Consider the following 15823-nt stretch of genomic DNA (forward strand, 5'->3'; position numbering starts at 1 on the left):
TATGCGATTATTTATTCGATATTTCGATTAAGTTCTTACAAATATAAATGCTGACATTTTGTTTGCCAAAATGTATATCTAATGAAATTTAATTCAATCAATTTACGATCAATGAATTCACATGCCTTGACATTTCATTTATTAGATCCAAGAAGCTTATCCATACTAATATTATAAATGCGAAAGTAACTCTGTCTGTCTGTCTGTTACTCAATCACGCCTTAACTACTGAACCAATTTGCATAAAATTTGGTATAGAGACATTTTGATACCCGAGAAAGGACATAGGATAGGTTTTATCCCGGAAATCCTACGGGAACGGGTTTTTCTTTGAAAACGCGGGCGAAGCCGCGGGCGGAAAGCTAGTATCTAATACACTGGAGATTTCAGTATGAACATTAACTTGTAACAAGAAAATATGGCCTTGAATGACGCCTGTATGTTTTTTTATCCCTTTCACACCTAACTTGGCAAGTGGGTGTGAAAGGGATAAAAAAACATACAGGCGTCATTCAAGGCCATATTTTCTTGTTACAAGTTAATGTTCATAGTTCATACTGAAATCTCCAGTGTATTAGATATAAGCTTCTTGATTAGATCATTCAAGCAACTATAACAATTAAACTAATACAGACTTTGTGAATATTTTAACAGAAATTGTTTTCTATTACAACTTCCAAAGTAATAGAGTTAAGACGTTTTTAAACACGACCGTCTTTGAATGCATACAAGGTGAAGTCGAATTAAGAGGAAGCTCCCTAAATTTTATGTGAATTTGCATTAATATTCTGAAACAGTCACACAAACAATCAAAATGGAACTATAGTATATGATTTATTGGGTCTTTTTCTTTCAATGTACAAGACAGTTACGTAATTGTAACATTTTCGCTCGATTCATTTTTTATTCAAAAATTATGCCTTTTTTAAGGATTATTACATTTTCTATCCAATCCCAAGATATTTTTTCTCTAGATCAATTATTACTCTAGTTATAAACCAAATAAGAATTGAGACGAGATTTAGTTTCGAGCTCGAACGCGATCAAAGAGCGCACGCGATATTCAACTTTATTACGGCTGTGTTAGCGTTAGCCAGAAATTATGTTAGGGAGCCTCCTCTTAATAATAATTGATATTGGTATCACGTAAATATGTGACTGCAAACAATGTTAATTAGTAATTACTATGTCTTCTAATTTATGTAAACAATTGTTTCAGCTTTAGAAGTGCAGTGACCAATTTATGTAAATGTTTCTGGAAGTTAGATCGTAGTTTAATTATTGTATTTGGATTGAGATGTAAATTGCGGTTCTTTATTTTGGGTTATTTGTTTGAAGCTAGATAATGACTGGAATTTACACGTGGGAATTTTGGGTAGTATTTAACGATAATAATGTAGTTGGTGATATACTGTTCTGGGATGAATATAAATTATGTATTTTTTAAATTGTAATTGAAGTCAAATTTTGAGATTTTTGTAAGGAATATATTTATTTTAAGAAAAATGTATTTAAATGTACACTTTATCCCTTAATTATAAGAAGGTTGTTTGTCCAATAATCCGAACTTTTGTAGATTTTTGATTTTTGTAGACCTGTTTTAGACGACCATTATTATAATAGATTATGTTTTACTATAAATAAAGTCTGGTAGCAGTAACACAGATTATTGATCGCACATTGATCAACTGATTGAACAAAGCCCGAACAGCCGATAAAAGTGGTATAAATCTTACAGAATAACCATTAGCACTCTTCAATCTTCGTACTTAGCGAGCGCGAGTCCGCACTTAGTCAAGTACATTCGATGGGTATTGTTTAAGTGTATCATTTTAATAAGAAATACTAGGTTTTACTATATTTTTAGGGATTGTATGCTATGTTATATAGATCTATAGTTGCGTCAGAACTCAAATAATGACCTAAAGTAAAAAGGTGGCTATAGAAGGCTAGTACTCGTTGTAATTACTATTATGATAAAAGACGACAAGGAAACTGCTAAGTAATTTATTAGAATAATACATTATCACGATGATATTCCATACAAATTGCATTTTATATTTATATTAGTATTTTCTTGTGTTTGATTTTACGCGAGTATATCAAAAAAGAAAATTATATTTAGAAATTGAAGACTAACTGACTGAGTCTCTGTGTACGCTCGCTGTAAAGTGTTTGAAACGTTGGTAAAAATAATAAATCGCGTTTAAATCGGGCAAAAAGTCTAATCTATAAATATTTATATTATTAAGGTAAACTCACCGACATGTGCGATCCCATCTTCCAGCTATCCAGGAAGTCCCTAACTTTCTTATTTGAATAGTCCAACACGCGAAAGCCTGTTATATTGAGCGTGCCGAATTCCTGCACAGCCTCACTCCACAGGTCATCCATCACCTAATAAAACATATATTTTTATCAATTCATTAATATTTAAAGACATTCTAGAACTACATGAATACTCTTTGAATGTAGCTGTATTGTTTGTAACGTAATAAATAATCTTAATATTAAGAACTGTGTGAGCATAAATAAAAAGGAGTACCTTGAAGATAGGCAGTAATTTCAATTTTGTAGTATTACTCTTAAAATTACTCTTCTCTTGGCAACGACAATTCTTTACGGTGTGGTATATTTAAATTTAAATTTTATCGACTTTCTGATATTCCAAATAACTTTTAACAGTAGGTACATAATAATAAAAAAATATTCGGTCTAATACTTACAAAACCACTAAGCAAGTAATGGTAGGTGCGCCTCCCCAGCTTCAGACTACGAGCGTGATTTATAACGGTTTCCTTAGCAACGTCCGTGGAAGAATCTAGAACCACGTATTTGTTGCTCCAGCGGTCCACTTCTTCAACTTTAGAGAGAAACTCGATGACGTCATCGGATTTGGCGACGCGCTTCACTTGGGTGATACGGAAGGGACTGTTGCCGGGACCCATGCTTTCGTAAATACTCTGGAGGCGTAGGAGACCTGGGAACAAATTTATATGTTGTAGCGGAAATGCAGCTGTGCGGAAGTAACGTAGTTTGAGGCCATACAGACTAGACTATTAGGCTAGAATAGTCACGTGATATTTTATTACGCATTTTCTTTTTTTCCTTCAAATAGTATCTTCAAATAGTTCGTATTAACTTACTATTAAAAACTATAGGTACTTACTTATTAATGCATATTCATATTTATAGGTATAGGTATATACTATATTGGTTCTAAGACATATTATGTTACTACAATATCAACAGGATATGCGAAAATTTCTAAGTTCAATAAGCCAAAATAAAGTCCAACAAAAAGTGAGGGCAAATTACGAAATCTCTTACGTCACACACTATTTCAGCGGATTATCGTCCAATAATGTACAAAACTTCTACGCATTAGGCTGTGTTTATGGTGAAAAAGAACAAAAACAATTTTTACATTTACGTATTGTTTTACGAATATACCCATATATGCTGATTGTAATTAATTAATCTAATAGTCGTGGCTATGGAGAAGAGAAAGAGAAACAATAGGCATATAGGTTCTATATCAACACCATCTTCACTAAAAGACAAAAAATACTGTATGTAATAAAAAAAAAAATATGTGTGGCACTCGGGGACTGGCGCGGTAAAGCTATTGCACAGCATGCCTTCAAGCCACACCTCCGTGCCCGTCGGAGTGGGGAGCGTGTGGTTTTTTCGTTAGGTACGCAATTTCTGGACTCGGTCCCCGCGCTCAAGGCCCGCCATAGAAGCTATGCAATAGCTTAAAAAGTTTTAACTTAGAGTTTATGCACATACTTCATAGATATTTTGGTATATATCCAATAACTGGTAAACTGATCCTTTAGAAGTTAACAATATCAATTTCAATAGACATGCATACTTTAAAAAACTCTTTCTCTAGTTTGTGAACGCATCCTTATAAGCGACTGAACTTGCTTACTTGTCATAAGGATTATTGGTTACAATCTCATCCCGAGGTGGATGTATGGATGTGGGTATTCCATTTTGTTTTTGTGCTCCATTAAATACTCTTAATCGTCGAGTATCGTATAGTAAATTAAAAAGTTCAAGGTGTTTTTAAATGTTTTGATAACACCATTTATATGTTAAAGTGATGCTATATTTATAGAAGAATAATTTTAAAATTGTGTTCAGCAGGTAAAATTTCAAAGAAGAAAGTTATTTATACTCAGGAATATTTCCTTGCCCTAGATTCTGATCCTTGACTCAAGATTGGATTGGATTGATAGATTGGACAGCCGTGAAGCTCGCAATGTTTTTTTTTTAATTCTAAGTAAATTGCGAAAATGCAATATTTAAGAGTTGTTAAGAAAAAATATTATCCCATAATATTTCCCGTTTGGTTACTTAAGATGGTATGGTTACATAAGAGATCATTCCCCAAAATCAATACTAGAACAGTATGAGAAGCAGTATTGATGTTATTTAAAATTTCACTAGGATGTAAGCCCTACATAACATACACAAAGATACACAAAGAAGCATTAGAGGTCAGTAAAGATCGTCCTCTATTGGATCAGTGTGGCCGTTGCATATAACATGGACTAAATTTATCCATCTGAAGAAAATAATGTATTGTTGAATAAATGGTCAAAGATATCATTTATTTAGTAAAATAAAATAACTTTCCGCAAACTTAACTTTCTTAAAATCCAATTGTTTATTGAACAAACGCATTTGTTTGAAACTATCTCCAGTTTTAGGAACCATGAAAAAATAACCACATCGGGCATTTATATTGGATTTTGCTCACAAAGCTTGTCATGACTATTGCAGTATTGCTTGACAGAAGAGAAATTGGATCAGGCAGAATAATTTTGGCCTTCAAAATTGACTTTTGGTGCAAAAAAGTGTTAAACAAATTAAAATTATTGTTTTTAGGTACTAGAAACATTTTAAAATTACATGGATCAATAATAATATTGAGCCGATAAATTCCGTCCGTAATTAAGTGTACATTGAATTAACTTAAGGCACTTTTTATATGGTAGGTATTAATATATGTGAAAAATAACCTTAGAAATGCCTAATGTTCAATCAACTAAAGAATATTAATTATATCATTAATATTTACTCGTCAAGTGAAGGAAGGAAAATAGGATTTAAAACTTAAATAGCATCAGAATAAAAAATGAAATCAAAGAGATCTAATTAAACGGCGCGTTGTTAATATCGCCCGTTAAATTTATCAATTTAACGTTGTGGTTATCAGTCAATTGTTATGAATTATTGTTTCGAAATTATTTAAGCACCGGATTACTACGCCGTTCTGCATGAAAATTGAATATTAATTTCCATACGTAATATAAAAGTTTTAATGTCCCCGTGTGGTCTTGACACATTAATATTTGATCGTTCAGATTTAATTATTATCAGTTAATATAGTTCAAATGGTTCGTGGTTTATTTTAAACTATAAAGTATGGTAAGCAACGGGCACAACGTCAGGTACCTAAATAATTAACATTGACTCTTGATTGACATAGCTACTCAAACCCAGACTAAGTTGTTTACGGATCCTCGTCACAATATTATGATAAACAATCCAAGACAACTGTAATTAAAATTAATTATATATTCTCTTAGTAATTTGTGTCATTGTACCTAAACCTTGTAAATCAACACTTATGCAAAAGGACGAACATTTTGAACAGAAGAACTGAAAGCCCTTTAATATTCTGAAACCATATATTTTAAAATAGTAATATTATTTATTATATTATTGTTAATACGTAAGTTTCATCAGGTGGCCCATCTGCTCCTTTGCTTGCTCTGATATAAAAAAAAAAGTTTTCATCAATCTAAACGGTACTAGTAACTAAAGTAATCTGCCAATCGCGTCATTCATAAGAGCAACTGTGGTAACTAACATACCTAACTATAAATTGAGTACCACTGGTGGTTCACATAAAAAATGTCACATGTAAATGTCGATCGGACCATTCATCATCGCGGACTCATTATGCGTTTTCCAAGTGGCTTTTGTCATAATTTCGGCAATATCCGCGATGAGATTGAAGCGGAGACGCCGAGATGAGGGTTGACGTGGGGTAATGAAGGTGTAATCGTTAGATTTGTGACATCTTGCCAGTCGACAATGGCCTCTAATTCGAAATCGATTTCTTTGTTTACTATCAAGGAACCGAGTTTACGTAGACAGATGTCTTAAGATGTTTACACGCTGCTCAGAAGTATAATTATGAATTTATAAAAATATGTGTTAAAAAATCCGATGTCATTTTTTGGTTAATAAATGTAGATGATGCAAAATTCATTGATACACTGCAAAAATTAAACGTACTTAGGTAGTCATAATATGTAAAACAAGTGATTAAACACACGGTGTAATTTTTCGAATAACAAATGCAGACATTACAAAATTAATTGACGCAATTGCAAGGAAAATTAGAAATATATTTATCATGACAACGCCTTAACAAGGTTATACAGCGACAGCTGACAGTGATATCCAAAGGTGTTAAATTCGATTATGGCGCCGCTGGACTGGTGATATTTAATGGCGTCATGCGGTCTTTTCATACATTATGTTAAAATTATCGCTAACAATACAAATAGCTGTCGATTTTATTGCGCAATTATAATTTATTTAACGAAGGACAATGTGTTTGCTTGTACCTTGATTGAGTACATTTTTGTTATGATAGACATTATGTAGTACTTCAGATATGTAGTTGTACTAGGTAGGTACTACATGAACCAAATTTGCAGTACGAGAAAATATATATCTTAATTTATCTAATAAAAATAGTTAGCAACAATTAACGTTTTCAGGAAATAATTTTAGTAGGTATTTAATTAGATTTTTGCTATTAGCCTAAAATTGAATTGTGTCGACATAGTTTCGACCAATGCTATAAGACACATATTAATCACTATTTTTAAAACATTTCTTTCACAAACATGTGCAAGGACTTAACATTTACAATACAATATTAACGGGTACAAAAACCTCTCTTATCAAATATCCATATTGTAGCAGCATAAGCCGCAGTCTGACTTTCATAAGATGCACCTTTAAGCTCGTGACGATAAAAAGAAAGCGGTCGTTTGCTCCTCGTCCGAGAATTGTGGAAATGAGTTTGTTATTAGAAATCAATTAGCTCTTATGAATGCAGGAATCTAGCGTTGTAGTGGTCTTTAACCGTTGCTACAAGTTCACATAAAATTGGTTTGTATTTCGTACAAATACCTATTAAGGTGGAGTTATTTATGTATAACAAATCCTTGTGTACGCTTATGATATTTAAAGAATACAATCCATTTATCGTTTGGCTTGCTCTTATAAAAAGTGGGTATTATTTTTTAATCCCAAAGTAGTTATATATTTGTTTAATTGCTTTTGGATCGACGTATGATTCATACAGTGATGAAATTTTTTCTATCGATTTCTATCGCCGCTTAAACGAATAGGCAGGATAACTGCCCTATGCTTTTACAATCAGCTGAATTCGATTCGAAAATAAAAGTACGAAATCAAAACAACCAACTACCTATAGATTAATCCCGGGAAAGTTCTGGGATGTTTGTAATTCGGACTCGCAGGACTCTGCTAACACTAACTTTATCTCTTTACATCTGCCAAATTCGAATTGAACTTTTCTTTATCTTTTCCAGTCCAGTTGAGTAAAAACTCGAAGATTCCGTTCTTGAAAATCACGACAAACTTTTAGCTTCAAGTCGCTCCAATGTTTGACTTGTTGATTTTTTGCAAATCTCCTCAAGGTAATAACGGACAACAATACCTACCACCTCGTTCATTCTTCTACAACTCAGTCGATTAAATATTTTCATTTGCTTTACTAAGCATTACAGAACAATTTCCCTACGGATTGGTCAATCGATTTGATTCATTTTACGAGTAGGTAGCATCAAAGGATCAATATTTTGGGGGATTCATTACACACTTGTTAACTTTACTTGACGCTCTCCCAGAGATCTTTGATACCTGAGACTCCTCAAATAAAATTGGCAATAACCGAGGAATAACCGCATGGATTGAAATGTGAAGTTGTAATAACTTGTATTGATTCTATATTGAGAGGAAATTCACTATCATATGGTATCAACTTGGCAATGCATCGGGAGGCCGACATCGTAATGAAAATGTTATGTGCGGCTCTATTTGCTTTTATATGGCTTTATTACGAAAATACGTTTCCTATTGGCATTAAGAAATAGAAATATAATGGATCTTACGTATTGATGCTTTACAATGGACGTTACTATCCGTAATGGAACTTGGTTTTATTGAAAACTGAATTGTTGATAATGATATTGATTTCAATTGTTTATGTTTTGTAAATCATTTTATGTATTATTTTGGTATTTGCAAATATATAGACCAAAGTACAATTATACCACGAGCTATATTATTTTATACCAGTAGTGATAACAACAATTAAGATGGGTGAGATTTGTTTTTAATTTTAAATTTGCCTTTGGCTGGGTTGTGGTCTATTTAGTCGAGTCTAGTCTAGTATTTTTTTGTATTGTACTAAATTTCAGTGGCGGTATGAATATGTAGAAAAAATGAACAGCAAAAAGTTATAGAAATTTGGAATAAAAATGCCGATCAAAAGGCCCGTTATTCAAATGAATCATAGTGAGTATGAATTGGTATATCAAGTTGATTTATGTAAAAATGCTGTTTGATTTAAACACTGTTAGATCGTATACCACACGAACAATTCATTTAAACCACAATGAAAATTCGGCTTTCATATTGCAATACACATTTTTCGGAACTCGTTTTCACTGATAAATTCAATCTGGTTTGGCCAAAAGAATAAAAATCCATATAATGCTTAGTATCTATTGTTGATTTTACATTGTATGACTTGTATTAACCTCCTGGAGCCTGCGGTCATATATATATTACATAAACAATAAAAAAATATTTCAACGCCATCTTTTGCGTATATGCGGGAATAATACCTCAAATCGATGTAGTGGTATGTCATCCACTATACTAAACGGTTTTTGGTTTTATAAGTGACAGTGATTTGAAGTATTCTGATTTCGAAGTTGACGGTGGCTGTGCGACGGCAAACACGTGGTTAGTAATCTTACATTTCTAGTGGAACCATTCGTATATTGCAGTATATCTTTGTATATCTAATGATAATAGATATTATTTCTGCAACCGCAATAGTTATTTTGTAAGATAAATCTAAAACTTGTGAAAAATATGAATGTTTTCTTTTATGTCATACTGGTAAGACATTTGGTCTCAATTCTTGCCAAATTGGTATTGGTTACTAGGGCCCCATGTATTACCTATATGACATTCTGTAGTTTATGTTACAGATTTTATTATAATTTTAAAGTATTATAAGATACTGAGATCTACCAACACCTGGATGAGTCAAATATTGACCTATATGATGGACCTATGGAGTTTCTTGCCGGTTCTTCTCCATAGATACTGCTTTCCGCATCGGTGGTAAATGTTAATACTGTTGTGACGATTCAAAATTGCTTTTATAAGAAGTCTAATTGAATAAATAAATGTTTGAGATGAAGATAGTCCCCCAAATGATACCGATGAAGCCGCCCAAATACCAGAAAATGATTCTTCTTCCATTCGTCCAATGAGTATGAGTCATTTCAGAACAGAATCGTCACTATGTCTGTTATCTTCAGTTGTTGGCAGACCATCTCGGGGACGCACATGACGTGGACCAAGCATAAGAGGAGGCTGACCGAGAGGATGGATTAGAAATAAGACCTAGGGGTGGACGTGGCAATATAAATACACCGCCGCGCCGGTGCAAAATACTTGAACTGGTCGTTTATCACCCTTATTAATACCTATCTATGAACCAAGGTACAAGAAATAGACACAGAACAATGGATAGAATAATAAATATTTCGATTCAAGTTTAAAAATATATAATAAGTAAAAAAACATGTAGTTTTTCTTCATTTTCATAAACTTATTACACTTGGAACTGGGACCCCCTGTAATATACATATATACATGACATAAAGAAAATCCAAGTTTTCCACGAAAGATTTTTTTTAACATTTTTTTGAATATCTATAATTGCATTAGAACAGATACAGCCAATTTTTATTAAAAAAGAAAGAGAAAAAAATCCTGGGTCTCAGGAGGTTAAAATAGTTAGCGTTGAACCACGCGCAGTGTTCACCATATTGAAAAATTTCTGTAGATTTTATAGAAACCGTTACTGTAACAAAGGAAAATTTATTTATTAACACTCTACCTTTCGTGTTGGTGTAAAAACATAATCACAATGCATTTTCGCCGCTAGTTATCGTCAAATTGGTGTTGCGTAATTAAATAAATATCGAATGGTTCACACTCCACGCATTTTATCTCGGCTATAGTTCAAAATTAAATTTGAAAACCGAAAATGTCGTTTATGAAAATTTCGTCGATACGAAATCCAGATGTTGCCTGGCGAATTAACTTTATCGCTGAAGTAATAAAAATATCTCTGTGTTACATTGTATTAATGAAAATATTTTGTATTACAATGATATCGGCACTGATTGGAAATTTCGAATAAGTAATAATTATTTCGCTCGGTACAACTCGATTAAAGTTGAGGGGTAATTTATGGAAATTGTATCTTATTGCAAATGTGGTTTATAGTTTATGGTTTGCATACACGAGTAGATAGGCGGTCGTGCACAAAGTTTGTTTAATACAAAATATAATACGGGGCTCGCAAAAGTTAACTGCCGCAGTGATACAAAGGATCTCGACTCCTTAAATTCGTCGATTTGCTCGCAGACTATTGGTCCATTGAAAGCACAATGTGAAGCAATCATGTCGTTGGAATCACGTCCGGACAGCGACATCTCCGGAATTCCGTTGGCCCTCCTCCGAGTTGAGATAATTTTCTTTACAAAAAGTACCAGCTTTGTATTGGTCTAATGCTTGAACACGTGCAATACTTGTTGTACCTACATACGTGGCGTAGACATGATTACGACATTCCACTAATCAAGGGTAGGGGAAACTGTGCAGTTTTAACGACGCAGTGCTGAGGTAGGTAGCGACAGCAATGTAGATAGATATGACTTGTCTACCTTAATCATGTCACGCTTGCAAAAATAATTCCAAGGTATGTACGAGAATATATGGATAAATATTACAAAATGTATACGTGCGTAAAGTCAAAAGCTTCAGGAGATAATACTTTCTACATATTTTCATCACTTTATGGAGAACCCAAGTACTTGTATACGTACCATTATTATTTCTATCGGAATATATAAAAAATATTATTTGTTTGTTTTATCTCAAATACATTGCCTTCACTATTTGGAATATAATACTGTGAACATTCGTTTCTTCTATATTCTTTCTGTACATCTAACGTACGAAGGCACTAAGTGGCATAATTCTTTTAACATTTAATAATGTCATATTCATAATGCTTCCCCTCGGTGGCTAGGCCATATAGGGACACCATAGCTTTGCAGATGCAGGAAGTGGTAGGGCTCCTATAATCTCATTGATAGCATAAAGTACCGGACATTCTTTATAGAATTTAATGTGGTTTTAATGACAGCTTTTTTCTTTATTAAAAGCTTTGAGCTACTTATCAATAAAGAGAATATACTCCATGTCATTCAATGGAAGTGAATTGATAAACGAGGTATCAAGTTTCATTTTAATCCGTAAATATACACGTAAATGTTGTCACCAGCTACAATGTTATTATGTTAATACGTGCTAAAAAGACGGCTTAAAATAAAAGCGTCCAATTGCTGGAAATAAGCCCGTTGAAATAACGATGAAGTTTGAAATGATTTTTCACTTTTCATGTCGGATTACCTTCGTTTCCCTCAACATTAAATCGAAACACAGAAGCAATGAACACGCAGCGAATTCAAAGAGTCATCCCCTAATCTATATAGAAGACAGTGATCGCCGATCAGAATTTTTCAATTACAATTTTGCTTCCTTGCTGAATTTTTTTCGCAATTTGAAAGGGAATTTTGTTTACTGCTTTAAGCGTAGGGCGCGTCTTAAAACAATATCCATTTAAACTTTCCGACGAGAAGCGTCGAGGAATAAGACTCGACGATTATAAGTATAGATCGAAAAATAAAGATACAAATAATGTGTACCTATGTAAATATTTAACAATAACGTTACAATTAAGCCATTTTGAGAGTATTTATGGCTAATAAATGCACTTCAAAGAGGAAAAAAACACACGCAGACTTCAACTTAATTTTATAATTAATAAAGAAATAATGAACATAATGCAAAAACTTCTTCATCATAATGTTAATAGCGATCGTCTTATAAAACAGTCATAGGAAAATACGAGAACCATTTACTTCTAGAAACTACTAAAACAATAAATGCACTATTAGACGCTAATTGAAGCGTATAAAAGTATATGGTTTATGGACGAATACGCTGCACTGAAATTAGAATAATTTCATAACAATATAAAAGGGGTAATGAGTTATATAACTCATTCATTGCATTTCAATATAATACAAGCATTGCATGAAATGCAATTTACATAACATAATATTGTTTTTAAATATTATATTATAAAGTTCATGGAAGAGGACGAAATTAACTGTTTGAAGTTCTTTAGACGCGTTGAGAGTAAAATTTCAATCTCACGTCATGGCAATACCGTCACGCCATGGAGTAAGGCAACGATTTTGGTATCTTTGAATCTTGCCAAAGAAGTTTCACTTTTTTTTCTTAAAAATTTCCATATTTACATTCAATGATTTTATGACTGAAAGATGAATTACAGTTAAGACTCGTTACAATAACAATTTATAAGCTTTAAAACAATAATATTTGATATAGCGATACAAAATTCACCAGAAATAGCTACATTGTTGATTATTTGGCGACATTTTGTGAGCACTTCCACTAATCCCCTAATCCGATCACGTAAAATCTTTGTTATTAGCAAAGCCAGTGTAGGTATAACGTAGGCAACTACATTTGCTATACGACTATATTAATTTATTAATTTTTATATTGCTTAGTTATTTATGATATAATATAATGTGTTTAGTAAAAATAAAATATATTTTAATTCCAAAAATTGTATATGTTGAATAATTAAATGTTCAAAAGACTATAAAAAAAATTGGTTGTCTGTAAAGTCGGTTTACTGACGATAGTTGAACGTGACAACGGCCGATTGTGCTTCGTCGCTCGTTCCGCGCTCTCGCTTGCACTTCAAGCCTTAGGGCCGGCGCCCACTGCCGGCACGGCATGGCATGGCAGGGCAGAGGTTTTTATTACTAATGAAGTTATTCGAATCTTATTTCAATCAGTTTAGAATTCAAGTTACTTTATTTCGATGCCACGATGCCGCGACGTGTTGCAGGATGCTGCAGCATGACGCAGCACACCGCGGGATGCGGCGGCATGACGTGTCTTGCTGTTTCATTCCAAGGGATGCCGCGGCGCGCCATTGCATCCCGCGAGGCGTGCATCTCTTTGGGATCGAGGAATTATGATTACTAGCTAGTTGAAATAAGGTTGAAACTTATGCAGCATTAGCGCAGAGCAAAACTGATAGATGCCAGAGTGGCTGGGCTTTTAGCAGGATGCCAGGGCATGCCACTGAATGCCGCTGGATGCCACTGCACGCCGCGGGATGCCATTGCACGCCGCGGGATGCTCTGCCGTGCCATGCCGTGCCGTGCCGGCAGTGGGCGCCGGCCCTTACGGAACGCCTCAGAGCGCGAGGTAACGCCGCATGAGTCATGTTTTTTCGTACGTGTAGCCGGCTATCGAATTATAAGACGTTGTCACGTCAAAAAGTATTAATTATACAAATAAAGTTCCATGGTGAATAAAGCTCAATCATGAAATTCATAAGGTTCGAAGACCCATATTTACGTAATTCATTTAACGTACAAACTGTCAACCTTCTTATTTAAATATGTACTATGTATTATGCACAACTAGTATGGGATCATTAGGATCCCGTAACTAGAGAGACAACGGGACCCTATTACCAAGGCTAAGCTGTCTGTATATCCGTCTCTCAGCGAACAAAAGATACATCTTTTGATCCGTAAAAGGCAAACGAACGATAAATACATACAAGTTTTAACTTTGCTTGGATTAGGCAGAACAAGGATAGGTATTGAAAGTATTCTGTAAATATAATAACATGTTGCAAGACTATTTCTTTATGTGTATTTATAACGTAGAATAAAAAGTATAATAGTGGTATATCTTTATCCTGTAGTTCCTTTCAAATAAACTCCTTAACAATTAAACTATAATCTTATATATAAAATTCTCGTGTCACAATGTTAGTCTGCATACTCCTCCGAAACGGGTGGACCGATTCTCATGAAATTTTCTGTGCATATCGGGTAAGTCTGAGAATCGGCCAACATCTATTTTTCATATGTACCACGGGCGAAGCCGGGGCGGACCGCTTGTAATCTCTATAATGACAATATTCGTGAAAGCTTAGTACGTTATTAAAATACGTACGTTTGTGGTTTTACGCAGGATGGCTAGAGACAAAAGCGCAGTGAAATTCTTTTGAAAAGCCAAACACAGTTCGCAGTCTGCTATTTAGAAAATGCCTAATTTCTTGAACAAAGGCTCTCCAATAAAATATTCTTCAGCACAAAGAAAATCTAATAACCCGGAATTGTAAAAAGCAAATTTATTCTTTGATGTCATCGCGGCGTCGGAATTTTCTGTAACGATTCTAATTTAACCTTGAATAGCCTTTGCGAGTCATTGATTCCAATCCCGCGTCAATATTGTGGAACAAAACCATATAGTAAGTACCTATTTACTAACACGAGTGGTAATAATTCTATTGTTATGATTGTGATGGAGCTGTATGTGTGTTCTGTGGATAGCTAAATACGTTGAGTGTGAATACAGGGAGATGTAGAGAATGAGAATGTACCAAGTACCAACATTATAAAGATCAAATGAAAATGATGCTGTAATACAATAAATAAATAGTAAATGCTCATGGTATAATAAATAAATAAATATTATAGGACATTATTACAACTTCATTTCTGTGCTACAAAACTATTCATGAAGCTTAAATGCATACAAAATCATATATTTTTTTACAGTTTTATTATTAGGTATGGTTCTATAAACATGATTAATATTAACCTCTCTGTTATAATTGCTGAAAATATACATTCAAAGTATGTATAAATGTGATTGATATGCGCCGCTTGTACGTTACTTCTTATGAATGCATAAAGCAATTCTGTGTTATCTACGCAAAACTAACAAGCGTGCTAACAAGTATAAATTAACATATTTTATTACGCTCCCAAAGCCTTTTAAATTTGTTCATTTGGTACTTCATTAAGTCGCATATTATTATATGTAGAGTATTTTTAATTGAGGATGTTTCAGAGGGATCAAATGCCGCAATCAGCCGTAAATAAAGACATTTTTTATTTTATTTTAATTCTTTTAATTTTTACAATATGATAACAATGTAGCGTATCTTTCTAATTGTAACAATAAGAGAATAGGTAGTCGATAAGCATAATTTACCAAAAATAAGTTATTTTTATGAACTGTTTATTAACTTCAAATAAACTAAGAGAGTATAGCCTGTAGATGATAATAAAGCATTTAGATACAAATGATGTACACCAATACCACACCCCGGACACTCCATACAAAATTATCGTTTTGACAGTCACACTGTAGAGACTGCAAATGTGTGTGTTAACGCTTTATGGTTGGTACATTTGTGACAAGCGTAAAAAAAAATCGCGTTTTTCTGATGAAATACATCCGTAAACAGCACAATATC

The 15823-nt window shown here is 33.5% G+C and overlaps 1 protein-coding gene across 1 annotated transcript in view; it reads right to left on the reverse strand.

Annotated features, from left to right (window-relative positions):
* Positions 1-15823, reverse strand: part of LOC149491103 (glutamate receptor 1-like) — a 178663-nt gene that overhangs the window by 25966 nt on the left and 136874 nt on the right. The window contains exons 6-7 of the mRNA XM_089706868.1: positions 2727-2980; positions 2263-2397 (exon numbers count right to left, since the gene is read on the reverse strand). Of these exons, the coding sequence (XP_089562994.1) occupies positions 2263-2397; positions 2727-2980 (389 nt within the window). The remainder of the gene's footprint in view (positions 1-2262; positions 2398-2726; positions 2981-15823) is intronic.

The sequence above is a fragment of the Colias philodice genome, chromosome 1 (genome assembly GCF_061535455.1).
Source record: "Colias philodice isolate Cphi_HAF_F1 chromosome 1, ilColPhil1 Martin Lab GWU primary, whole genome shotgun sequence".
Classification (NCBI taxonomy): domain Eukaryota; kingdom Metazoa; phylum Arthropoda; class Insecta; order Lepidoptera; family Pieridae; genus Colias; species Colias philodice.